This window comes from Corvus moneduloides, chromosome 3 (assembly GCF_009650955.1).
Source record: "Corvus moneduloides isolate bCorMon1 chromosome 3, bCorMon1.pri, whole genome shotgun sequence".
Taxonomy (NCBI): domain Eukaryota; kingdom Metazoa; phylum Chordata; class Aves; order Passeriformes; family Corvidae; genus Corvus; species Corvus moneduloides.
Window position 1 is genome coordinate 58,398,146 of NC_045478.1, and position 27,706 is coordinate 58,425,851.

At 43.1% G+C, this 27,706-nt stretch overlaps 1 protein-coding gene and 1 long non-coding RNA gene across 3 annotated transcripts; one reads left to right on the top strand and one right to left on the bottom strand.

The window, feature by feature from the left end:
- Positions 1-34: 34 nt before the first annotated feature.
- On the bottom strand, positions 35-3,094 carry CCN2 (cellular communication network factor 2). The gene is made up of 5 exons (XM_032101734.1): positions 2,817-3,094; positions 2,488-2,710; positions 2,105-2,356; positions 1,672-1,883; positions 35-1,349 (listed from the first exon to the last, which is right to left on the bottom strand). Exons 1-5 carry the CDS (start codon positions 2,874-2,876, stop codon positions 1,053-1,055), a joined length of 1,044 nt encoding a protein of 347 aa, XP_031957625.1. The 5' UTR covers positions 2,877-3,094; the 3' UTR covers positions 35-1,052.
- Positions 3,095-3,256: 162 nt separating this feature from the next.
- On the top strand, positions 3,257-24,865 carry LOC116440695. Of its 2 annotated transcripts, none has more exons than XR_004238736.1 (3): positions 3,257-3,395; positions 3,761-19,570; positions 24,332-24,865. It is a non-coding gene; the product is annotated as an uncharacterized LOC116440695 (long non-coding RNA). The 2 variants fall into 2 exon arrangements; XR_004238735.1 differs by lacking the exon at positions 3,257-3,395 and adding an exon at positions 3,403-3,676.
- Positions 24,866-27,706: the final 2,841 nt, after the last annotated feature.

The window sequence follows — 27,706 nt, forward strand, 5'->3', positions numbered from 1 at the left end:
AGTGGAGACTAAAGGTAAATGAAATACCAAGCCGTTTATATAAAAAATATAAATACTTTATTTTCAACTAAAAAGGTGCAAACATGTAACTTTTGGTCACACTTCTCAACAAATAAACTGTCCAAAAAGAGCCATAGTCAAAGAAAGAAACAAATGCTCAAGTGGAAAGACTGATGAGCTACAGAACAGTCATTTTTCTTAAAGCCACTTGTCTTATAGTAAGTAAGCATATTTTGCCAGACGAATGCTTTGTAACATTACAGGCACCTCAACTTCATCTTGACCTCAACTCACCATTTGGCCTTATGTGAACAATTTCCACTAGAGTATCTATTTCATGCTTTGAATGCATTGTCAAACAAGCTTTAAATCTTACCTATCTTGTTCCAAAAAAGAAGGCTATCATTGAACTTTCAAAGCATTAAACAAAAGCACAAAACTTTAAATTAATTTAGATAACTGTACAAATATATATACACACATTATTTACAATATTCATAAAAAGTAGCTTGTTGCAGGTAAATTAACTGCCACAAGCTGTCCAGTCTAATTGACATGATTCTGACTCTTGTTGGCCAAGCCATCCAAATCAGAATGTCAGAGCTGAAACATTACTGTCCTGACTAACAGAACACCTTCTACTTAGCACTTTGCTGGGTGTTTGCATTCCAGCTGTTGCTGTCTCTAAGCCAGCGCCAGCAAACATGCTAATGGTCTCTTCTCAATTGCACTACTAGATGAAGCACGCTGTACCACATTAAGGGAACATTTGCTTGAATCTGCTTTTCCTGTCTATTTCCCTTAACCCCATCACACCGCCTCAGGAACAACATGTTCTGAAGCTGTGTCTTGCTGTGGTCCCACTGTCCATTCTATGTTCTTCTTCAAACCACCATTTGGGGTCAGTAGAAAAATTGTCTTAAGTCACATGGAGCAGTTTGTTGAAATTAAAAAAAAAATTGATTTAAATACCTTGTGCTATTGAATCATGTTTACAAAATGAGATGCAAATCAGTTCAAGTTGAGAATCTACTTAGCGTCTCCTTCTGGCTTTATGCCATGTCTCCATACATCTTTCTGTAGTACAGAGACTCAAAGATGTCATTGTCTCCAGGGCAGTTGTAGTGGCACGCGCAGGTCTTGATGAACATCATTTTTCTTTTCATGGTCTCCCCATCAGGGCACTTGAACTCCACGGGGAGGGTGGCTGTTCTGTGGGGTGTGCAGCAGCGCCCGTCAGTGCAGACACCACAGAACTTAGCTCTGTAGGTCTTCACGCTGGTGCAGCCAGACAGCTCAAACTTGATGGGCTTGGAGATTTTGGGGGTGCGAATGCACTTTTTGCCTTTCTGTTAGGATGAAAGTGAATACAACGTTTAGAAGGTAGGCTTTCACACAGCACACTAAGCTTGCAGGTTAAGGGTGAGCAGACATGATAATCCTTACTGTATTATCACTAGGCAAGATTGTCTTGTACAGTGCCATAATACAGCATGAGAGAAAACTAAGGACATTTAATTGTAAATAGTGATCACCACTAGGGTAAAACTCAAATCTCAAAGCAAAGCACTTGAAACTGACTACCTGTCAGCACTGCACTTTTGGTCCCTGTCCTTTTGCTAGTGGATGGAAGCATGCTAGTACAGCATACATAAAGATAATCGTATTTACCTTGATGTTCTCCTCCAGGTCTGCTTCACAAGGTCTGACCATGCAGAGTCTACTCTGTTTCTCCAGTCTGCAGAAGGCATTATCATTGGTGACCCTGGTAGAGATACCCATGCCACAGGTCTTGGAGCAAGCACTCCATTCCGTGGTCTGCACCAGGCAGTTGGCACGCATCATTGTTGGGTCTGGACCATAAGTGTCTTCCAGTCTGTAAGCTGCAGGAGACAGAAAACCAAAGTGAGACCACTGCGTGACCTCAGCCCTCTAAACGCTCCTTCTTTTTCCTGAGAATTTCAGGCAGCTACACTAAATTTGTGGGGTGATTCCACTAACTGCAGCCCTACAGAGTCTGCCCTGTGTCCACCCAGCCCACTGCCTTCAGCCTCCAAGCAGAGTGCCCCTTTCCCCTGGCTGCCATCTGCACAGAGCCACTCACCGGCGAGTGCAGGTCCCACGGCAGTCTGCTCTTTGGCCTCATCGCAGACCCACTCCTCGCAGCACTTTCCAGGGAGCTTCACCCGGCGCGGGTAGGGGCAGTCGGGGCTGGGCAGGCGGACGTCCATGCTGCAGAGAGGCACGCAACCCACCGCGCCGTCCAGGCAGGTGCACTGGTACTTGCAGCTGCTCTGGAAGGACTCTCCGCTCCGGTACACCATGCCGCTGAACACGCACGGGGCGCCGTCCCGAGCTGCGAGGGGCAGGAGGCAGAGCGTGAGTCGGGCGGGCGGGAGTCTCGGAGGTTCCCACTACCCCCACTCCCTGCCCCGCGGGACCCTGTCCTTGTCCCCGCGGCGGGCGGCAGCCCCGGTCCCCACTCACCGGTGCAGACGCCGATTCTGCGGTTGGCGGGGGAGCCGAAATCGCAGAAGAGCCCCTTGTGGTGGTCGCAGGGGTCGCGCTCGGTGCAGAGCTCGCCCAGCTGCTTGGCGCAGACGCGGCAGCAGCCGCAGCCGTCGAGCACCAGGGAGACGCCGGCGGGGCAGGTGGGGCCAGGCCCTGCGCCGCACTGGCACTGCCCGCTGCACTCCTGGCCCTGAGCCTGCTGCAAGTGCCGGGGAGAGAGAGAGAGAGAGGGGGGGGCGTCAGAGCCGCCGCCGGGACCGCCCGGACGGGGCAGGCGCGGCGGCTCCGCGGGCGGCAGCACTTACCGGGCTGAGGAGAGCGAGCAGCAGGGCTACGGCGAACGGGGCGAAGGTGCTGGGGACCATCCTGCAGCGGTCAGCGGCTTGTGGGCGGCGAGGCGGCGGCGTCGGGCAGGCAGCGGCGTCGGGCTGCCGGGCAGCGAGGTGAGCCGAGGTGAGCCGAGAGCTTCCCGCAGGGTGGATCTCCTCGTCGGCGCGGACGGGGCTGCGGCGGGCGCTGTGCCGGAGGGTGGCTGCTGAGTGCTGCGCGGCTCCGCTCTCCTCCGCTCCGCTCTGTCCGAGTGCGGCGGGAGAGTGGCTGTGTGACTGCCAAGTGCTGCCGGTACGGACGCCCCTTTATAGGCGGCGGCGGCGCGGCCTCGCCAATGGGCTGAATGGGGCCGCGGACAAACAGCGACATTCCGCGCATTCCTGCGCGCCGCGCCGCGCCGCCCGCCCCGCCCCGCGCCGCCGCCGCCGCCCCGGAGCGGCCCTGACCCCTGACTCCCGCATTCCTCCGGCTGCGCCCCCCCAGCGCCACTCTCACCACCCCCCCCCCCCCCCCCCTTTACGGTTTTTTATTTTTCGTCTTGATGTGTTTTAAATGTGAGTCCCCGCCGCTGCCAGCGCTCCCGGCCGCTCCCCGCCCCCGGCAGCGCGTTATTCCGAGGCGGGCGGCGGGTCCGGTGGGAAGGGGCGAGGGGGGCGGCGGGGCGGTTGCCAGGGGCGTTCGGGGGAATCCGCTATTTCCCTTCCCCTGTGCTCCCCGCTCGCCCCCGGTCCCTCCCTCGGGCACAGGGGACGCGGAGCGGGTGGATCGGGGGTGGCGCGGGGTACTCGGTGTCCGGCGGCGAACGGTCCCGGCGCTTTGGTACCACCGAAGAAAGGTATAATTACACTACCGGGTATAAATTGACTCTGTGTACCACTGAATCATACTGAATATTTGTAATGTGTTCCTTCCCTAATAGATGCTCTCTATGAATAGAGAGAGTGCCTATTTACTCTGAAATACTTGGCACAGCGAGTGGAGTGTGAAGCATGGAAGAAGTGGCTATTATTTTCCCACCGCCTGTGTGTGCAGCTGTCATTTCTGAGCAACACGTTCCTCGCACATCCCTGCTTCCCAACCTTGCTGATGGTCCGCCCCAGGATTACAACAAGAAGAGAATGGCATGCCGCTGCACTCAGCCAAAACCTTAACACTGTGGTTTGTATTTGACTGAACCCAAGACCTAAGCATTGTGGCTTGGATTAAGTCATTGCAGATAACTGCTATGATGCTTGTTGGTTTTTTTTTTAGCCAGGAGGATGGCTCTTCCCCTGCCTGCTGTGTATTATTTGAATATTCAGTGATGTCATGTTGTTTGACCTCCGCTTAACGCAAGGAATGCCAATGTTTTGGCTTTTGACCTGTGGAAGTATGTTAGTGTTTAGTAAGAGAGACCAGCTTAATGCATCACATTAAGCAATCTGAAATCTGGTAGTTACCTTAAGAGATCTCATCTTTTGTATGTAGGCTTTCCCCCACTACCATTCCCCCTTGCCCCCCACTTCTTCCCATCCCTCCATATCTAGGCATGCTTCCATGCTATGATGTAGCAATATGTATGCACAGGATTCATGAGGGGAAAAGAAGGTCTTCCATGTAATGCCCCAGTAGAACTATTGTACTGTAAAACTGTTACTTATATTCTGCCAGCATTGTACTGTGTCTGGAAAAGTCATTTGGATGTAATTTCTTCTACTTGAAATTCTCCATTAAAAGAAATGAGATTGGCTCTGAAAGAAAAAATAAATCCCAGAGGAATAGTTATGGTGAATAATGTATGTTCCCAAAATCATGAGGTCTCCTAAAATCTGTATTTACTTGAAGGGCTCCAGTGGCCTCAGTGCTGGGTAAATAGTATGTGTACCAAACTATGTATGACATGCATACCAAAATGCAAATGTAACCAGGTAAACAGAATGCCTTTTTTAAATGCCTAAATATGGTAGGAGAACATCAGAGAGAGAGAGAGGCTCTAGACATGTTTTATAACTTTCCATGTAAGAGGTTTTTTCAGAGATACAATTTTATTAAACAAAACCTAAGAATCTTACTGACAGAAAAAGTATGTTTAAAAGTAACAAATTACCAGAAAGCCAGGAAATCCAAAATTAAAGGATAAATCTGTCCTAAGTCCTCCCACTGCAGGCCAAGTACAGCAAGCCCCATACACTTGCTGCCCTGAGAAAAACTACTTGAATAGGTGTTTGAATTCAGAACTAATTCTGGTCTTGCACCACTGTGGATCAGGCATTAGCCCACTAAATTAGAAGTTGTGCCAGCACACGCAGGGGGGTAAGAATCAGAGTCCATGGGAGTGCCTTTTGGTCATCTTGGTTTCTGTGTTGTTAGATGTGTCACAATGGGTACCTCATTTATGTGTGTGTATTTACTCACGGGGGCGAAGGGAACCTGGAAGCAAAGGCAGTTCTTTCAGACTCCAGTCAGTCTTCAGCTTATCCTTTCTGATGACAATCCCAGAATCCTCAAGGTTGGAAGAGACCTTCAAGATCATTTAGTCCAACTGGCAATGTGACACCACCATAATCACCCCTAAACTATATCCCCGGATACCACATCCAGGTGTCTCTTGAGAAGGCCACAGGTTGGAGAAGTACATCTTGGCATTGATGCAAAAAATGATTAAAATGCACTAATTTTGACTTCCATGCAGGTATTTATATAGCACATGCTTTTAAGATAGTATATTTTTTCTGCTGAGACTAGGAATTCACTATACCGGCCTTGCAGACTTGTTTACACAGCTATATATGGTATGTGTGTGTCTACATCAGCTTCAGTTGGTGAAGTCTTGTAAAATGTACAGGTGTGGATTACTACATTCCTCTCTTGTGTTTTTCCTTCTTTTTTTTTTTCCTGCTTCCCCCCAAAAAGTCACTTGATCAGGTATCAGACATAGTGAAAACCTGGCAAGACTACAGGAAAGTGGCTAGACTTGGAGTGTTTGTGTACTTAAAGAAAGAATCTTGCACATTTTCAACTTTCAGTCACAGATTTTTTTTATAAGAGCAATTGGAGGTCTGAGCCAGGCCTCAAAGCGGAAATCAAAAGCTCCCAGAGAAACATACCCGAGGAATGTGAATCTGATCCAACAACCATACGCAATGCACATACAGTACTGTCAGTCTTATAGGAAGTCTTGCCATATATGGACATCTGGACCCTGAGCTGTTTATCATCACGATAGGCTTGTAGCTGGCTTCAGACATTTCTGTCTTGCCTCAGGTTTAGTGTGCCAATTAGTTCCTTTCCCAAAACGCTCACCAGGATATTTCTTTAAAATTGTAATAAATATATCTCAAAATTCTGAGAGGTCTGGTTAAAGTTACGTTAGTAGGCTTTTGCTTAAAATGCAGATTCCAAGAAAGACTTACTCTGCTAGCTCAGAAATAGACACAGAATAAAAATAAAGAGATTTATTCCATCGTTAATGTGGTTGCCTGGTATTTCTCTTTCTTAGAAGTTATCTGGTAGCTTATTCTACGTATCTGTAGGCATAGGAAGGGCTCTGAAGTAGACCACTTGCTGAACTTTTACTCATCCTTTTCTGGGGAGATGCGTGAGCTCATGAATCAACAAAGGCAAAGCAAAGACTACATTTCCCAGGATCTGTCAAGAAACTTATCCATGTTGTGTGATTTCTACTGCTTGGTTAGACTGATACAAAGCTTTTCACCTTGTAGCTGTGACAATTCACGTCAGCTAATCTTACTAATGACAGCCATTAGCTCTTCTCCAAAGTGAACCAGAATAAGAAGGTGGGGAGAGGCAGTGGATATCTTAGGGCCTATAGAAATATTTGCTGCTGAACTGGTGGACCTAGTCCAAATCCCTCAAGATACTGGTTCAGATTCTCTGCTAGCATCAGTTGGGCAGTTCACTAAATGCACTGTTAGCCATCAAAATGCTGGGACTTGAAAAGTTCAAGTCCATTGGGCTAAAGCAAAATCATCAGGTGCAATTCCCATTTGCAGATCTGAGTTTTGTTTTTTTCTGTAATGTCATTCTTTATGTGTTAACGTGCAATATTTCGTTACTTCTAGAGTCATTGAGAATGCTGCTTTAAGCACTTGGCTTTATTCTTAAAAAGTAACTGGAGTTTTGTGAATATATGTGGTCTTAAACCAGCAAAGTGATTACTGGAAGTAGAATAATCTAAACGGGCATTCAAAGCACAGTTACTATTTGTATGAAAGTGAGATTATAAGTAGTGTGAAGTCAAATGTCCTTTACCTACTGAGCCTCAGATTCAGTTTATCTGATTTTATTCTGAAAAATTTGCCATAGATCTGGTCTTAAAACCACTGTAGGAACAGCATTCACTGCATCTGTGAGGAGGCTGGCTGTGTCCTGATTTTTGTGGGGAAGTGTAGAGCCCTTCCTCAGCTCATGAAGGTGAGTATGGAGGGAGGAGGCTTTCACTTGTTTATTTCTCTGATTTGACTGAGGTTCGCAAGCTCTTGCTATAGTAAGTCAGCTGGTGTAGGACTGCAGTGAGTCACTAACCACTCCTTTGACAATTGTCCCATAAATGGTTAACAATTCATAAAAAGTTAGTGTTGCTGGCTGGAGAGGAAATGTGGCCAGGGACTGACTCAGAACATGAACCAGAAATCCTTTTGAGATTTTTAGAGGAACCACGTGGAAAACAGCTGGATGAACACTTCCTCCCACTCTGTGGTGGATTATGTGGGCAGGAATGAATCAGATCTGCTTAGTCTACAATGCATGTGATCTTGTTTTCAGTTTTTCAACCTGCTTTTTTCAGGAGATGTCAGTGTAACTTTCGAGGGTTTGTGGGTTTTTTGCCCCAAGCTGAGCCATCGATGTTTAATTAATGATTTGACCAAATTAGGGACTTCCCTTAACAAATGCAGTTTGATTTGCCATAAACTATGTGATCTCTTAATTTATATTGTAGCTGCTGTGGAGTAGAGGCCTGGGGAGAATCATGTGGGATACATTTTCCATGTTGTCTCATCGGATAGGGTCAATACTTGTACATGCATGGGTGACAAATAGTGGTTTCTTTGGGGAGAAAAGAAAAGAGAGAAATGTCCCCCCCATTTTTGATGCAACCTCAATTCACTGACTTTGGTGTAGTGGGCTTTTCTGTTAGCACATTCCTTCCAGAGAAAATGGAGGAATTGGCTTACTATGTAGGTCTGTAATGCCTCCGCAGGACTTCATAAGCACACTGCATCAGCTGACCTGCAAAGGAACATAATGTCCTCAATGCATTGGCACTGATTTTGGAGATTGGATGATTTTTCAGGAAAATGGTTCCCCATGGTTCAGCTGCCAGCTTGGCTGTCTGTTTTTTCAGCAAGTGATGTGTGGTATGTGACCTGTGTAAATACATCTGTACAAGTGACGCAGGCAGGGAAACTAGGATGTAACCTACAACAGCCAAGGTGGCTTCCTTATTGACCCACGGATGTGTGTGAAATTTAGCAACTACTGGGCCAGGTCTGAAAAACATCTTCGACTGCTAATCCCTCTGGTGTTGTTGGGAAATTCTCTGTCAGACCATTTTTCACATGGAGACGAGAAAAGCAGATACTCCAAGAAATGTGCATTGTTAGGGAAGTGGGGACATGTTTAAAATATTTTGATTTCCTTTAGGAACTAATTGAGGAAACCTAGTTGTTTTAAACATCAATGGTCCCAGGTCTTGAGTTTACAACCATGTTGCTACAGATGTCTTATTGATGGGTGGCTTTTAAGTAATAAGCATGATGTTGTAAAAATGGTAGGACTCTCACTAACAGCAAGTGTTTCTGAGCATATTACTCCATTTATAACCCTTTTATTAAAGGGTTTTAAATAGAAATCAAGGTTAGATTTTTACTGTATGGTGTTTGTTTTGGCCATTTTGGACAATGGGGTCATTGTGAAGATTGAGCCTAAGAAGTTATTTGTGGTGCATTTCTTGTGAGGAAGCTATCCAGGGTGGATCTTGTGGAAAAGCCTAACCTTAATAGCGTGGCAGATCTGTATGATTATTTAAGATTCAATTATGACATGGGATGAAGAAACAGTTCATCAACTGCCTTTCTTTATTGCCTAAGCTTTGCAAGGTATTTGAAAATCTTAAATCTGTCCTAAATATTGTTCCTCTGTGAGTTACAAACTTTGTAATAAAAATTTCAGGGGAGTTTTAAAACCATATATGAACCATCCTCCTTATGTCACTCACAAGATAAAGAGGGTTGATTTTCAAATTCCCTGGGAACAGTTTTCCTATTTTACCTTCTTAAATTCAGTGATACCTCACCTAGGCCTTCATATATCTTTATTTTTCTTGATCAAGGGCTTACAAAGAGTGACAGTGGAGTATGAGACTTGGGAAGTGAGCTATTTCTTTTTTGCCATCAAGCTGCCACAGGGGGGAGTAGAAGTTTGGAAAGGACTGTGCTGCCCAAGAAGCCACCGAGGCAAGTGCTGTATTTGTGTGTACCCTGGCCAGTCTCTCACGGCGAGAAAAGCAGGGGCGAAAGAGGAGTGGATGTTCTAGGAATGAAAGGGTTGGTTGGAGAAAGGAGCTGGGATAAGCTGAATAGTTCACTGCTTTGCAAAACCACGCTGTTTTTCTTATTCACTCCGACCAGCTTTTCTGTCCAGGTGTAAGGAGAATGTGACTGAATTGTTTTCCTGCCTCAGGAGGGAAGATGACATGTGGGAGTTGTAAAGTACTTGCAAAATCCCTGCCCATCTGACAAAAGGCTTTTCCCACATTAGGGCTCTTGGCTAATGGAGAAAAAATGCTAGGCAGAGGCAAGGCAGAGGACACAGTGAGGAAAAGTTTTGCCAACTTGATAGAAAAGGGTTGTTTTTGTGGGACTGTTAGTGTTGGTGAAATCCACCCTGTCTGCTTCATGATGAGTAACTGGACTCTCTATGGGCCCTGTGCAGCCAGGATGGGGAAGGGGGATGTGTTCCTCGTGCCTCGGCCCTGGCTGCAGGCTTGCTCTCTTGTCCCTTGTGTGACCACAATTGCTCTTGCAATGCACAGTCTGAAGCACTAGCGCAGCTGTCAGCCACCATCCTGCCCTGCCAGTGGATTTGGTACAGTTCTGCAGGGGAGGGATGTGGCCAGAGATGGGGTTGTAAGAGCGGGAGTTGAAGGAGTGGGCTTGGATTTTGGAGTAATACAAGAGGGTGGAAAGGGACTTATCGCTCCTGTTAGCTTCTCACCCATGTGCTGTATTTGAGCATGTCCCCAGAGAAAACCAGCCAAGGTGCTGAGTGGGAAAGGCTAAACAGGGCTGAAGAGAGAGGTGCACACGTGTTTGTGTGGGAAGAGTTGCGGTGGAGTGGGGCGGAACGGAGGAAGTGGAGAAAATGGTGTGTGAGGAGAGTGGTGTAGATGAAGCAGCCAAGGATGAGGTGGGCTTGGCAGCTTCCTTCCCACTGCCTTTACAGTATTTCACCACCAAGAAACCGTGCTCAGGTCAGTACAACCACGGGAAAACTCATTTTCCAGAAGAAGAGAGAGGTGTCTGCAGTGAAGTCTGGGTGCTCCTATTTTCCACACCTTTGGAAGCCAGTCCTTGTTTTCTCTTGCCCTGCTGCACTCAGGACCAAGCCGCATTGAGGGGTACAGTGGAGACACTACAAGTTTCTTGCTTTTTGGGTCTGTGTTAGGGAGTTTTATCACTGCACAACCTAGTCAACAATTTTTGGGAAAGAACGAAATAATTTTCAGGAACTTGTTAATGATCAGGAGAACAACTGAAAGGAGTGGATCAGGCACATTTTCTTTTATAAGTCCTCAGGATCTGAGTGCACAGATCTGTAACAAGGTAGGGTAAGTGAGAATGAAGGAAGAATTAAAGGAGAAACACACATGCTTCTGTAACCTGAGAAATAACAGTAGCACGTGCTAAATGTGTTATTTTAGAATACAGAAGAGAATATGGCAGGCAAGTCTTTGCTTTTGGTTTTAATGGCAAAAATAGGTTAGGAAGAAAAACCATTATTTGGGTAACACTTTTTTTGTGCATTTTGTATATCTGTGATTCCTGGACTTTTGAACTATCATCAAAAGGAGCCTGAGTGAAATCCATGTTCTTTGTGTTTAGCATATTGATAAATTCAGTGTCTGCTCCACAACCTTGTTCTTAACAGACACAAAAAAGAGAATTATTGGTCCAATTTCCAAATAAGACATAAGGAATTTGCTTATGCTTTTGGGAGGTAATGTGCCTAGGTTTGAGTGGAACTTTGTTAAGTATAATGAAATTCTCAAGGAATGCAAGGCTGGTTTTGCTCAACAATAAACATCCAAGATTAAAAAAATATACATTTTCCAAACTTATGCCTAAACCTCAGGTTTCTTGTTTTTAATTAGGGTGGTTGTTGCAAATTCGGAAAGTTAACCAAACATAAAAATGCAAACAGAAAATGATAAAATTAAATGAATTCAGAGCAACTTTTAATTTTTCCCTTAGTTATAGAAGGGATTAAAGTCAGAAGCACAGTGAAGCTTGTACCACAGTTTACTGCACTCACCCTGACTCTTGCAGTAATAAAACCCTGGAGAACACTGACCTGAGTCAGTGTCACAGTGTCACAAAGCCTAGGCCCTGTCAGAGTGCTTTTACAAAACACAGTGTCAAGATATTAATTCTGGACATGGCATGTGTTTTGTAACATTTGAAGAATCAATACATGTACAAAGACAAAACCAAGAGCAAAACCAGCTTTAGGTGCTTTGTAATTCCAGTTTCTATGGGTTTTCCATTTTCCACTTTATTCTTTTCAGGAGAGAAAAGAAAAAGAGAGTAAGTAAGTTTGAGGGAAATTACAGCAATCTTTTTTGAGTCCAACACTTCTACTTGATATGTCAGCCCTTCTGTTTTGACTCTTGATTGTGGTTTAGGATGAATGGACAGCATAGTCGCTGTAGTGTAATTGAATCATTCTTCTCGTTGAAAAGGAATAGATGTGTGTTTCTGCTGCTAGAGGTGACAGGTTTGTTCCTGCAGAGTCTTGATTTTACATTGTGTCCAGAGCTGATTCCTTGTGCACTTTTGACATTTTATTATATAATTGTGTCAAGAAAAACACACATGCTGTATTTCAAGTCAAATTAGGTGAATAGATGAGGTGTCTAATTTTTATTTCTTGAAGGCCACCAGATCAAATCTTGCCAAAGTTATGTTTTCACTCAAAATTCCTTAATTTTTCCTGCTTTTGCTTCAGGCAAACACAGAACAGTACATTCTCATTATTTAATCATTAAAGAAAAATAATCTTAATATGAAAACAAAAAAAAAGCACCAAGGTAACAAGATGTTCTCTTCTACAGATATTTATCAAGAAAGCTAAGCAGGAACATAGTTGCAGGAGTTAAAACATATTTGATAATCCTAGAATAAGTGAACCAATGCATTAGAGTTTTGGGGAGAATTAAGATGGGAATAACAGGAAAGCTGGAGAGAAAAAAATTCCCCAGGTTAAGACAGTAGAGTGCCCAGAATTTTTGTGAAGAGTTGATACTGGGACACTTCTGGTGAAAATAGACCTAGGGTGATCCTCTTGCGTGATGACTGCACTTGGCTTGGAAGGAACTTTTGAATTTGTAAGTAGGTGTAGGGGAGGAGATAATTGTTAGACAAAATACAGCACCCAGCTGTAGATAGCTTCAGCAGATTGACCATGGGGCAGTAGTGACACTCTGCCTGACCAGCTGTAACATGTCATCCCCAGAGCATGAGGGGTAAAACTTTCTTCCTTGCCTGCCTCTGCCCTTTGCACCTTGCAAAGTATTCACTTACTTTTGCATCATTTGTGCATCAAATCCCCGTTCATTTTGGAAACTTTCTCCTTTTCCTGACCATCATTTTCCCCGATTGAGTTCCAGTGCCTTTTCACCACCTTTCCTCATTTTGCCTGTGTGTTCAGTGAACTGCATCCTCTCGAGCATAGACGCAAAGCTGGCTGTCGCTCTTCACCACTGCAGCCCACGTTCCCACAAGCATCCTTTTCTGTCTCCAGAGCAATGCTCTCCTCCTCAGTCGGTGACTCCTTGCTCTGCTTCTGAGTATGAGCTGATAATTAAGACTACCTTTGCTAGCCTACGTGACAAGTTTTCATAAAACAGTGTATAGGTGAATGTGGAAGACTTTTGAGAAGGCCATCAAAGGGTCTTACAGATTTGTTTAGCCTGTACCATAGCTTGGAGTATGTTGTTAAAACAACTCTGCTTTCCAAGCTGGGAAGGTCACTGTGTTTCTTTAGAATATTTTTGGAGATGTTTCTGTGGTTTGTCAGATCTAAAAATAAACTATGATCAACACACTTTAAAATAATGACGGCATTTTTTTTTTTTAAGAGTATATAAGGCAATTAGATATTTGTTTTCCAGTTGGAAAACCAGTCAGAACTACACACAGGCTATGAAAATCCCCTTCAGTATTCCAGGACTATTTTTTTGGTGTGTCTTCAAAATTGTGAGCATCTGCTTGCCTATCTGTTCATCTGTCTTATGCAGTTTATAGAGCCTATGATTTTCTCAACTGAGAGACAAAGACACCAGGAACATTTCTAGTCTTTTCTTCTTAAGTTTCTAGGACAACTGGGGAGCTTTGATTGAAATTTGTTTTCATTAGAAAGAGAAATCCTGATGAAATAGACCCTCTGCATTTCTTGTGTTGATTTTCAGCAAAATGAAGCTGAGAAAAAAATCGGAATTCTTTTGTTCTGAAACATGTCAATGATTTGGTTTGATTTTGGAAGGGAGAAATGTTGGGGGAATTGATTTCGAATCCTCTTTGTGTTAATGACCTACTGGTCTTGATTTTTTTCAAAAACACTTTTAAAATTTTCACTTTGAGTGACATTTTTTTAATGTCTATCACTGTAAGTAGGGCTGCAGACATGTTTGGAAAGCCAGTGTTCTTCAAAGAGCAGAAAAAACATTTTCTGGCCCACATCAGGGAACACTTAAAAATACTCAAGGATTTGTTTAGACTCATGAAAGTCTATTATGTAAAAGCAAATTTGGTAATGCAGTTTTACCATTTTCTGTCACTGTAGCTGTTCCTAAACCAAATCCCACTGTGAGTGTCTGCAGTACAGAGCCCTAGGTTAGGCAGTTCAAAGGGTCAGTGTTGGGTACAGGCCAGTGAGTCCAGCAGGTAGGGATCAATCACTGATGGCTGCCTTGGAGACCTTCAGCCATCATTCTGCATTTTCTGTGCTTTCACGTGAGTCCTGTACTTGAGTGTACAGTTTAGTTAGGAGTGTGGGTGGAAGCTTTGCTACCTGTAAAGAAACAGTAGTTGTTTGTCGTGCTTTTTCTCTGCTGGAGTTGCAGGGGGAGTTTCTGAGGCACAGCTGCAGGGATTGAGTCTGGTAAGATCTTCTTTGGAGACCCGAGGGTACCAAACTGTTTTCTGATGGCCCTCGCACACAAGGACCTTACCTCCCCTCACAGCTGCTTCCGGACCATTTTGTGTTTCTTGAGTTTAATCTAAGTGTTCTAACACTGAACATCTCTCCAAACTAGTAATATTTGGGTTTCTGCCATAAGCCCTCAAGCATGGCCCAGAAGGGTGATGTGCCAGAGACATTTTCAGAGGGCTCTAGTGTAGACTGCGTTGCTAGTGCCTGCAGGGCAGAGGGCTGCTGCAGGCTATTCCTTCAGGGGTTTTTCCTGCCTTTCACAGCCATGGGCAGTAGCATTCAGCACTTGTCAGTGTCACCAGCAGCTGCCCTTGTAGACTCCCTGCTTTGCAAAGTGGCGTGGGGAAGAGCTGAGGGGAGAGTATTATCTACCTGGTCTGCTACCTCCAGAGTACACAGGTTAGGAAAGCCACCCCTGCATTTGATGAAAGAAGAAGAAGCAGCATGACCTCTCTATCTGTGCACTGATTTAAATCCCATCCTATTTTAAACCCCATTTTTGACAGTGAGTCTTATCTAAAATTGGCAGAAAAACAGAGGATGTTGCTTCTCATCAGGACAGAGCCAGCATTTAGCTTTCTTTCAAGTGGCGCAATAAAACATGGGAATAGACTTCAGCTTCCCATGTTTTAATTCTTGTTTTTTAATCCCTGTTTTCATTTTTGAAACTATTTGGATCCAAAAAGTAATTTTTTTCTCTTTCCACTTCTGATTTGTTTGTTGGACCGCTGCCTGTTCACCCTATTTGGATGTCAAGAGACTCTCTATTTTTCCATTTCTGGAATAGTCATTCACGACTCAGTGTTTCTTGTGAAAACCCTCAGAATTTACAGTGTGTTTATTGGTCTCTGACTAACTGCAGTTTCTCTCTTGTAATATATTGTTTCAAAGTTTCTCTCAGATACTGTTATATAGATTTGGTTCACAAAAGAATTCTGTGGTAAGCCTAAGAGTTTAAGAGAGCATCTTCCTAAAAGATCTAGCTAATAAGCTAATTAAAATGTAGGGATTTATATAATTTGTTGAACTAGTAGGTTTGAGGCATAATTGATGGGGTAAGACATTTTTAATAGTAAACTAATGTGCAAAGGATACCAGTTGTGTGCAGTGTTGCAGGAATGCCCAGTAAAACACAGCTTCTGTGTGAAGAGACCATTCTTGGGTCCAGATTTTGCCAATTGTGCCACACAGATTAAGAGCAGGTTTGTGCAAAAGAGCTTGTAAAATCTGGTAAAATAGGGGAGAACCAATAACCTGGGATGGATATTTCCTCAGAGTGCAGGTAAGGTGGTTTACTTTAGGGGTGTTGCTGTTGAAAGGAAGACTGAGGAAGAAGAGGTGCGTGGCATAAACTGGAGCAGAAATAACAAGAAAGTAAAGTGCTGAGGGGGAAGTTCAACAAACTGTAGAGCAGAAAAACGTGTGGAGCAGTTACTGCAAGAGCAGACCGTGGTGGGTTTTGCACCAGGACCAGTTGCTGTTCTGCCCAACACCTAATTAGCCTGGTAAAGCAAAACATTAATGGACTTCACCATTGACTTTTTTTATTTTTACAGCTATGTAAGTTGAAGGAAGCTGTAGAGGCTAATAGCTGGAACGTGCTACAAGTGTGTGAGAGGGCCAGGGCCACTGAACAGTGCAGTGAGGCAGGAGAGGTGGATGGGAATTGGTATACTCAGTCCATTAAATAAAAAATCTGCTAGATCAGACCTGTCCTATGACTCCATTTTTCATTTTACTTCCTTTCTGTCTCTCATTAAAGTGTACAGCTTTAGGGTAGGTAGGCACTTTTGGGGGACTGGCTCAGACAAGGAAAACTGCATATAAGATTTTGTTTGAGTGCTACTCTTTAAGCCTAATGAGCTGGTTCATTGAACTATTATAATAATTGTGGTTTAGACATAGCTTAGTTTTAAGCCTGGGCATGAAATAATTCTTTTCTAAAAATCAAGATTGTTTGTGAATCTTTCTTTTCCTGCTGTGGTTCTTGCTGAGTTTTGTCCAGGATATCTCTGGAACTGTGAGCTCCAGATATATCACAAGACAGCCTGTGTTATGTTTAAGAAGAAAATGCTGGAGGAGATGGCTAAATGTGCATGCATACTTCTGGGTGTTCATCAGCACAGATTCCAAACATCCTTTTTGGTTGCTGATCACTGATTAGCAGCACAAACAAGATAGATACCTTCAACCACTAGAAGTTATCCCTCTTCCGCTCTCATGGTCTCTCTAGACTAGAATTTTGTAAACAGCCAGATGCAGATTTGTTTCCAGGGATCTCACAATCCAGATTTTGGTCCCAACTATAGTTATTTAAAGCCTATTTAGACTCTCTTGAAAGATGGATTTATAAAGAAAATGTTGACAGATCCTGGCCTCCTGTATCACTGATGGCAGCCATGATAGTATTGGTTTCCTCTAGTAGTCTTCCTTCAAATGTTCAAAGCAGCATTTTTTCCTTTGGTGCAAACATCAAAAATGTGGACAATTTTTTTTTCCTAAACTGGGACAACATCTGTGTTTCCACCATTTCTGTGGGAATGCAGTACACCATTTCCCAATTTTATTAAAAACCACCTTTCTGGCTAAAGTGTGTGCCACTGTAAGCACTTTCACTCTGTCTCATGTATCTTTTTCTAGGAAACTGAGTCTGCCTTTTTCATTCCTCCAGGACTTTCTTCATGTGAGGAGTATAGATGAAAACTGTGTTTTTTCCCTCAGAATGCCTTCAAGTTGTTTGTCTTCCTAACCTAGACATGTGAAGTGTTTCCAAGTAGCTAAAGACTCTCAGTGATAGTAAGGTTTTACTGACACTTATGTTGCTTGTTGACCCAAACCAAAATTGATGATGATTATAGTGAGCTCTGACATCTGGAAAAAGTTATGCTGAAGCCTGGCTGCAGTTTAGTTCTTTACCTTTTGGGACAAGCTGCTTGCATTTGATCTGGGTTGGAAATCTTGAAATCAGATTTGGATGGGCATGTGGAAAGAAGGATATAAGAGAAAATGGAGAAAATGCAGAAGGATCTCACTATTTCCATTGCTGCACTTTTAAGTTCTGCCCAGGTGAAAGGAAGGCACCCATCTAATGTCAGCGTAAAGGCTTATCAATGCAAGGTAAAAGTTGCATGTTAAAATGGGTATCCATGTTCTATGAGCAGTTTGTTCATAAAGCAGTCTTCAGTGCCTGACAGGAAGACTGAGGAAAGATATGTGCTGGCTCATCAGATCCCACTCTGAGCAATAAAGTTCTTTCCAAAGAAGGAACTAGTCTTCTCTGAGCCAGACAAGGGCAAAACTTATAATCCTCTCAAAGTTTTACTTAAGAGTTTGTGAAAGGGCTTGGCCTTGCCTACATGCCTCTCCTCACAAATGGAAATAGGAAGCTCATCCAAAGGAGTGGCCTTATTTACATGGAAACTGTTTTACGTAAGAAGAGAAGGCTGGTCCAGCAAAGGTGTGGTTTTATTTACATCCATGCTCTTCCCTTATGATTGGAGTGTGTCTGGAAGGTGTGGTCTCATTTACATCCCGCCACAACTGCCTTTGGCTTCTCTGGATTCCACCCTTGCCTGTGGCTGGAAAAGGAACTCCTGCAAGCAGAATAAACAGCTGTGTGAAAAACATGATTTTTCTGCTTCTGTTTCTTCAGTGTATGCATTCCTATTGGTACGTGCCTGAAAAGGGAAGGCCACATTCCTGGGGAGAGAATTTTGGGTCTGCATAAGTGTGTGCATGTATGTTCATATGTGTGTATGTGCTTCAAATACCAAGATGAACATACCGGGTTTTTGTGCTGCCCTGAGTGTTGGAGGGTGCTAGAGCTCTTTCTGAAGAAAGGTAAGAAAAATTAGTTCTTCAAAATGGCTTTTTTTTCTTTTTTTTTTTTAAGTTGCATATACAACTTTTTAAAGGTGCTGTTGACAGCCCTGGAAGAAGGCCTGTCTTTGGGGTGTGCGTGTGCCTGTGTGCGCATGTGTGGCATTTCATGTAGTCACTCGCATCAAAGTGAAGCCAACATAAACATGGTAGCAGCATCTCACATACTCTCTGAACCAGGACAGCAGGCTACAGCAAAGGACATGCAGGGCAGTCAGGCACTGACTATGGTACATGCAGTTGCCATTCAATAGTCAGTCCCTTCCTCAACTGGTATATCGTGTATATTCAGCTGTAGAGTCCATGCTACCTTGTGCCAGGAAGCAATTCAGCCTCTACTGGCCTCTTTCTGTGTTAACTTTGGGATGCAGATACATTGGTAGCAGAAAGTGGACTGGAGGAACTCTTGCGTGTGGGTTGTGGAGCATCCAGAAAGTTTTCAAGTTGCTGTTGACTTGGCTGGATTGAATTTACTGGGATTGCTCTAGTCCTTCCCTATTTTTCTTCTTCCATCCATGGCTTATCAGGCACCATCTTTGTTCATTCCAGGCAATAAGAAAGACAGAGGGTATAAGAGGCAGTTTGCTGATTTTTCTCTTCCTTTGTTTTCTAAGAAGGAAATTAAAGTATCTTGAATCTACAACACCCTGACAATTGGTCCAGATGCACGTACATTTAGTGTTATTTTCACTGAGAACAGAGCTGTGGTGCTGCTTACATTGTGGGTGGAGAGTGGACAGAGAGTCCCTTCAAGCCCTGATGTGTGACTGTGTCCGAAAGCACTGAATGCTGGTGGAGCTGTGACCAGCGCACTGGGACTGGCTGCCCCTGCCGTGTTCTGGGATTACTTTGCTGTGACATGCTGTTGCTTAGCACAGGGCACTTCCAAGAAGCCTTGTGTGGGGATGTGCAGGTCACAATCCAGTTCTCTAATTCTTCCTGCTGTCTCTGCTATATCTGATTATACTCCTTAACTCAGGACAAATATCTAGGCATGACAGCCTAAAGATACTAATATTTTTTAAGTTAGACTCAGAACAATTTTTCAGCTTTAGATACCTCTGAATACTTTTATAAACACCTGACAATGACCCATTTCTCCTTTTCCTGCAGAAACTTGGTGGAACTGGAAGTCTAGCTATCTGCCGCACTCTGGTTTAGGAGATGAAAATTAATAAAATATTTCCTCTCTCTTTCGTAACCAAGGCAAGCTGAGGTGCACAAAAATAAGTACATGCTGGTCCACCACAGGAGGAAAAGTGTCTGGCATTATGTCCCTGGATTGCAGACAGGCAGGAGAGCCAGAATGTTTGTCATCAGGATCCCTTGCACGTACTCTGGAGCCACAGCTGAAATTTTTAAGTTACACTCACACATTGCACCACTCGTGAAGACACGTCCTCCAGATGATGTAAACCAAGTGAGTGATGCATGCTGAGGACACCGCTGTACAGAGACCTTTAGACACCTGAGGCTCTGACTGGTCTAAACTGCCATGGCAGAGCTGTGTAAGTTAGCCTGGACTGTGTGCTATGCTGTTCCGCTTCTCTGGAGCCAAACTAGGATGTTTAAATAAGGCTTCTGAATCTCTACACTACCTTGCATTCATGGCTTAGACTGCACTAAGAGACATACCCCTCATTTTTAAAATTGGCATAGGTTTCAAAACACAAGGGTGCTTTATAAAATTCTCTGGCTTCTTGATCTTCCTCTCCTCCTTGAACGTTCTTCCTCAGGCTTAGCTTCCCTCCTTCGTCCCCAGCATTGCGCCTGAGCAAACACTGGTTACATCTATGTGGGCAAGGGAAGGTGTCTGCCCCCAAAGGCAGCTCTTTGGTGAATGTCCAGCAGCTGTTCCCTGTGTCCTGACGGACGTGATAGCCCTTCAGCTGCTGTGCATACACCAAAATAGATTGTTTCTCCTGTCAGAGGAAAAGATGGCAAGCATATAACTTAAGGAAAAGGGATCCAATGGGAGATAAGAGTGTAGGAGACATTGCTCCGTTCTATATTTGGAATTGGTTACGTATGCGTGTGGTAACCCAAATGATGGGTGGACTGCACTTTCTCATTACCATAATTACATTTCCTTTCATAGCTAGGGTTGGGGATGCATCCAGACGTTGCAGAACACATCAGTAGATTTAGTGTGGCTTACTCAGTCTCCATTTATCAGACTGTATCCCAATTATGTTACATTTAGGAAACAGAATAATTTTCTGGTTATAACACATGGAATTTGTGGCATTCTAATCCTAGTCATCCTGCTGTATGACCTTGGAGAAGTTGTTTTACTACTCTTTGATGGTAAAAAATTAACTCGCCCCATGGATGGATTTTAATACCATGCCAAGTTTAAAAAAAATCTGAAGCTAAAGTTAGCCTTCTAAATCCATATTTAGGGGCTAAATGGGATGACTTGTTTCCACAATCCCGAGCACCCAGCAACCATCTCCCGCTGAGGCCAGCTAGAGATTTTGGATGTTTAGCAATCTGAAACATGGAGCAAAATAAGAGTGAAAGCAGCTGCTTGTGTGCACATGAGGAGGAACTCACTGATGTGGTATGGTGAAACAGGGACAGCAGTCTGTCTTTCCTGAGCGGTTGTCACAGTCACAGCAGTGAGGAGATGTAGGTGGGATTAAGCTCACTAATTTTGTTGTCTAAAAGTGGAATGTCTGCCTTAGGCTGGCTGTTAAAGAGCTCTTAAGTAGATCTCTTAGTTCAGTGAATCCAGAACAGCTCTCAATCAGGACATCCCCTGATGTGCCATTCTCCACAACTATCTGGATGTGGGATGAGTTATCCTCTGGAGGCACTCAGCCCTGTCCATGGAGTTAAGCACTTCATAAATGTTTAGATGGCTTGCTGGGGTTCTGCTGACTGTAAAGTCAGCGGGTGACTTACAGTGCATTAGGTAAGTCCAAGGGTGTGTCAGAGCTGCCCATAGCTGCAGAGAATGGTGAAACTATCACAGGCCTGAGAAGTTTGGTTGTGAAAGTTAGGAACAAGTGAAAGCAGGGAGAAATAGTTGAGCCTTGTAAAGAAAAGGAAATATAAACTCCACTGTAGTCATTGAAAACCTATTTCACATTGATGGCATGGTTTGTTTCCACTGGAGCGCTTTGTTCTGAGTGTTTGAGGTGGAAGATTAATTTTCCCACGGGAGAAATAAGCTTTGAATAAGTCAGCTAAAATGGATTGTTCTTACATGCACCACACATCTATAGGAGAAACAGAAGACGTTTACATGCTCCCTGAGGAGGAACTATGACAAGCAGACAATTAACCAATTCCCCCGGATCCCCAGATTTAAAGAACCACGTAATGGCTTAATTGAGTTGAGTTGCTGAGAGTGCAGCACTGCCCTGAGATTCGTGCTGTGAAGTGCACGATTCCCAGATGCATCCTTCAGGTTTTAAAGAATTGACTTTCCATGCTAATTGACCCAGATGTGCTTGGTTTTACCTCACAATCTCCACTTCATTTAATTACTATTAAAGAGAAGGGAATGAGAAAAAAGGGGACTCCATTTGTTGCATTTATTATATTAAAAGGAAGCTTTCCTAGAGCAACATTTTGTAGTGTTGAACAAACCACTCAACTTCAATTGGAGCAGCATTTATTTCACCCCTTTTTTTTTTTTTAATTTCCCAAATGACTGAGCATGTATTTTTCTGGGAGTAGAGAATATTAGTCAAGCCACTCTACTTGGCAAAGGAAGAGTAAGCATCATCACCAGAAGAAATGAAGGCAATACACATAGAAGGATGGTGTCTCATCTGTCTGACTAGGCAGGGCTGAGCAGCACAGGATGAGCTTTGAGGACTGTCATGCCTTGGTGCAGTGCTGGTCCACCTGAACAATCAGTAAATGAAGAAAAAAGTCATGTTTTAGCTATTTATATCTGCTAGAAGGCAAGGAGACAAGTTTGAGAAATAGGCTTTGCAATGTGAATCAGCAGCTGAGCCCTTCCATGTACCAGGCCAGTAGACACCTCGTTTTGGAAAGATATGGTCATCTTTTATGTATGTGTAAATGATCCTGGAGTGCACAGAGCAATTGATGTAAGACTGAGGCTCCTCGTGCATTCTGTGTGTGTGCAGAACCTGGTTTTTTTTTCCTGATCAATTCACAATGCTTAATTCATTTACAAATCAAATATATCTGTGTGATAGGGAATGAGTCTACTTCTGTAGCTAAATTCCTGGAATACCACTGGAGGCATTCTTCTGTAAGGATGCTGCTCTCTACCTGGTTAATGACTTCAAGCTTATCTCAAAGAGTGCCAGCAAGAGGCATGTTGAGGAACTTCTGTACATTCATATTTAAACAGGCTGTGTATCGCTGAAATTAGCGGAGTTCATCTGAGTTTCCACAGTTGTTAGGGGAGCAGAATTTAGCCCGATGCTTGTGATAAGCCATGTTTTGTACCATCCAGTCAAGTTATGGAGCTCTGTTGTGAAGGTGTTCAAGAAGTTTGCTTCTTTGCTAGTTGTATGCCATATATGGTCAGCTCAGCTGTGGCTTTTTTTGTTGCTGTTTTCTTTTTTTTTAACTTAAGAAGGCTCGCCTCCAAACTGCTGAATCATATTGCAACCATAGACCTGGTGACTTTTCAGAATTTGAATCATAGTTGGGCTCCCTGGATATCAAGCTGCGAAGCTACACGTGGGCTCAACAGTTTGGCAACCACCAAGTACAGCTTTGGCAGCATTATATTCACAGTCCAGATGTTGGATGGTTCAGCCACAGCATACAGCATGTTAGAAGGGAGAGAGCAACAGCATGACTCAAAATTGCTGTTTACTCTACTTAATTTAAATACCATTGTTTGTACTGTTCTCGATGATTAACCTGGATATTAAGAACAAGACTGCTCTAGATCTATATCCCAACCCAGAAGAAAGTCTCATGTAACAACCCCACATAAACTGAGAAGCCTTTTTTTTGGATGTTTTGCTGCTGTATTCTTCCTGCCCAGGTCTTCTGTGAAAAGCTGTCCCAGTTAGGGCCACTTCTGAAGTCAGCTATAGATATATCAGGATTACCAGAAAGCACCAAGGTCCTGTGAAACCTGGTCCAAGGAAATAAAAAAGTCAGGGTGGTACCTGAGATTTGTAAATGTAATATGATCATGTTTTGACTTAATGTTCTGCTTTTACCTGACCATCTTCAGTGATTAATTGCTTAGCAATAATTAGTCAGACTGCAGACTTAGTTGAGCTCCTTCTTGCACGTGCTTCATTTTAAATAATGTTCTGTATTTAAATGGTGTGCTTTGAACTTACTGAAGTTTTGTGCATGTGATACAAGAAGCTGAGGAGAGTCTTGGTAATTTGATTCCTTTATCAATATTTATTAAGGAGTAGAAAAATTAGTCTGTGAAAACAGCTACTGTTGTTTTGCATGGCATTTAAAACAAAGACCTTTATTTTTTCATAGTGAACACTACATCTGGAAAGGAACAGTAAATCACCTAGTCCAAATTACTTTCTTATGTCTGCAGAAAACATGCTGACAAAGGTTTCAGGGGTTTTTTGTTTTGTTTTTTGAGAATGACTGTGAGACACATGGTAGCAAATTCTTCATTAATTAGATCTAATTTATTTCAGCAAAATCCTAAACTTGAAACCTAGACAGACACAAAAATAGGGAACTTGTTTAAAAAACACTTGCAAAATACAAGAAAGTTCCAGTAAAAATGTGACTATTGGAGGTTCATCCTTCAGGCAGGACTGGTGATTCCTCTCTGCCTGTTGTGCTGAAACTGAGCCCTGAAGGTAAAATACCTGGTAATATACCAGGGATTTTTTTGGCCAAAGGGTTAAACTGAGCATCTTTGTGGGAAGACACTACTGGAGCTGTGTAGGACTTGTGCTAGGGCAGAAGACACCACAGAGGTGAGCAGAAGGCAACTTTTTTGTGCCAGTCTCTGTACTGAGCAGGTAGACAGGAGGCACAAGGGGAATATTTTATCAAAAGAAAGAAGGGATTTAGGGACAAGGAGAAGGGGTTTTGGGAAAAAAAAAGGGCTTCTTGGGGTCTGTGACATGGAAAAGAGAATAGTTCAGTTGTTTTGATACGGAGGAAGAGTCCTGAAGAGAAAATTAGCAGAATGGGATGAAAATATGAAGGTACCAACACAACTTTTTGGTTGTCTTGCTTTGTATTTCTGCAGCTGTGGTAAAACTGAGTTCCTCAGAGGAGAACATTAATGGAGCAAAACAGCACAGGCTCTCGAAACAGAACGAAAAGACTGGAAGGAGAGAAGACCTAGGCAAATAATATCATCAGAGAGTTCAGTGACAGCAAATTGAACTGGCCAAAGAGCCTGGAAGTTCTACAATATTCTTTTTTTCAAGGAATATGTATCATATTTATCTAAATAGAAAGTAGTAATCTTTTGCACTGTTCTGTGTAATTTCCATTTCCCACTACAATCAGCTACCTGAATGCTCATTTATTAAGAAGAACAGAAAGGGTTTGAATAGAATTTTCCATGAACATTTTATTGTAAGAGGTGAGATCTACAGGAGGAATTAAGAAAACTTCAACCAATAAAGGCCTTGCTTCACGGATTCATGAAGATTCTTCAGTTTTCAGATGGGAGAAAGCAGGCTCAGATAAGACGTGTAAGTTCAAGTCAGAAAACTTCACCCTCAGTGGGTCTAACTGTCAAAGCAATTAAAGCATCTCTTGTGATGTGTGTTAATTATTATTTATTTCTTATCTAGCAGCCCAGTAAAGAAATACTGAAATACCTGAAGATCAGCTCAGTAGTGGAGTTGTACATTATTGTGGTCCTGTTTATGACAGCAGAAGGTCGGGTCAGAGATTGACTGGTTATGTTGACAGTTTGTGTTAGTACTGTGATACAGAAATATTTTGCTTTTGCAAAAGCAAAAATAATTCTCCCAGGAATAAGTTGCAGAAAAATGTATGTGATATTTTTATTCAAATGAAATATATTCCATAATTTTTATTAATAGAATTGGAAAGGAACTAGAGGAAACTTTTAAAGCCAGAGTGCTTTGTTTCTTAGGAACCAGAACAACCATAATGAAAGCAGATGCTTACCTGGCATACAAGATTCACCACTTAAAACATCTAAGCAGAAAAAGGCTTGCTGTGTTCCTAGAATTATGAGATACAGATCAAGTGCTTAAATCAGTCAAAGACTTAGTCATACTTGGTTCAAAGAAATCTGTGTGCTGCTTCATGTCTGCCTAGATTCTGAGCTATTGTCTTAAATACCATTAATCCTATTCTGCATTTTATTTTTAGAGCATAATATTCTCATACCACAGTTATCAGAAATTTTGCCTCAAATGTTTCATAATATACAATTCCAGGGGGTTTATATGTGTGCTTATAGATGTCATCAGTTTAATCATGTGGGAAGGGAAAGTGCTAACTCTCATTAAACCCTGTGCCACCTTATAGCGGGCTAGAAAGACATTGTTGAAATGTGGAATCCCCAGGAATACTCTCACTTTCCTTGGGCACACTGACTGAGGGTATTGCACCAGGTGCAACACAGGATTTATCAAGAAACTTTATTCTCTAAGTAATAATTTCTAGCCAGATACCTCAATTTAAATACCTTTTAAATGGGAAAGCAAATCCTAGAATAATTCCTTATCTTTACTACAAATTCCTAACTCCACAGTATATTTGGAAGAAAAGAAGACATAGGTAAGGGACTGAGAACTACAAAGAAGCCCTGAAGCTCTAGTCCTCTCCCCCTGAATTAACAACATAACTAACAAATTGGTTTTGTTACCTCAAGACAAGAAACATGCAGTGTGTACTGAGAATGCTCAATTACAGAGTGGAACTGGAATGCCACAGGATTTTTCCTCCTGGTAGGGAGGAGAACAAGTACAAAGTTGGGAGGGCATTATTAAAACTCTTCAGTCCATTGTGTAATATGTAAACTAGGAAACATTTCTTAGGGAATATACGATACCAGTGGTTACTATATATACCTACGTATCACAGAATTGTTGAACGATTTGGGTTGGAAGGGACCCTAAAGATCATCTCATTCCAACCCTTCTGCCATGGGCAGGATCACCTTCCACTAGACCAGGCTGTTCATCCATCCTGGCCTTGAACACTTCCAGGGATGGGACAACTACAACTTCTCTGGGCAACCTTTTCCAGTGTCTCACCACCCTCACAGTAAAGGATTTCTTCCTAATATCTAAACTAAACCTGCCGTCTTTCAGTTTAAAGCCATTAGACTTGTCCTGTCACTACATGCCCCTTCTAAAACACCTCTCTCAAGTTCTCTTGGAGGACGCCTTTGTACTGGAAGACTTCTGTAAGGTCTCCCTGGACCTTTCTTTTCTCCAGGGTAAACAGCCTCAACTCTCTCAGCCTGTCTTCATAGGAAATTTGCTCCAGCCCTCTGATCATCTTTATGGCCTTCGTCTGGACTCACTCCAAGAACTCCACATCCTTCTTATATTAGGGGTCCCAGAGCTGGATGCAGCACTCCAGCTGGGATCTCACAAGGGCAGAGTAGAGGGGCAGAATCACCTCCCTTGACCTGCTGGCCCTGCTGTCTTTAATACAGCTCAGGATGCAGTTGGATTTCTGGGCTGTGAGTGCACATTGATGGCCTGTGTCCAGCGTTTCATCTACCAGCCCCCCCAAGTCCTTCTCTGCAGGGCTGCTCTCAAACAATTCTCTGCCCAGTCTATATTTGTGCTAGGGATTGTCCTGACCCTCCTGCAGGACCTTACACTTGGCTTTTGCACAGTCCCACGTCTCAAGCTTGCCCAGGCCCCTCTGGAGGGATCCCTTTCCTCCAGCCTGTCGGCTGCACCACACAGCTTGATGTCACTGGCAAACTTGCTGAGGGTGACTTGATCCTGCTTCCCATGTCACTGACAAAGATGTCAGTGCTGGTCCCTACGCCAGCCCTGAGGAAGGCCACTCCTCACTCGTCTCCACTGGGACATCGAGCCATTGACCACAGCTTTCATACTGTGACTATGCAGACCGTTCCTTATCCACTGAGTGGTTTATATGTCAAATTCATGGCTCTCCAGTTGAAAGACAAGGATGCTGTGCAGGACAGTGTCAAATGTCTAAGTAGGTGATGTCAGTTGCTCTTCTCTATATATATATATAGTTTTGAAATGAGATAGTGGTTTTCTCACTCCTAAGATATAGTACAGAACAATTACTCACTTATTTACCCCAGGATAGTTGGGATGTTATTAATTTCTTTGTTTCATTTTTGCTTTATAAGAACAAAATCTGAAGTAATCTATGTGTATTGCTTTCTGAGACCTCCAATTTAGCTGATTTCTGCCTTCCATTACTGGAACAACAAAAAGTATCTTTTTTCTTATTTCTTTATTTTCTTTATTCTTATTATTTATTCTTATCTTATTCTGTCCCAACCTCTCACAATGACAGAGTGATGTCTTATCAAGCCCTCTTGTTTTGTTTTCCTGGGTGGTTGGTCTCATTAGAAGAAGGTTTTGAATGCGTTTCTTTACGAAAGCAATATAGATAAAGAAATTTGCATTCAGTGAGG

Excerpts from the sequence above, each read along its gene's own strand:
- CCN2 (XM_032101734.1), bottom strand. The coding sequence starts at position 2,876 with ATGGTCCCCAGCACCTTCGCCCCGTTCGCCGTAGCCCTGCTGCTCGCT. Across the intron at positions 2,711-2,816 it reads TGCTCGCTCTCCTCAGCCCG|CAGGCTCAGGGCCAGGAGTG; the intron begins GTAAGTGCTGCC and ends CGGCACTTGCAG. Across the intron at positions 2,357-2,487 it reads CAGAATCGGCGTCTGCACCG|CTCGGGACGGCGCCCCGTGC; the intron begins GTGAGTGGGGAC and ends TGCCCCTCGCAG.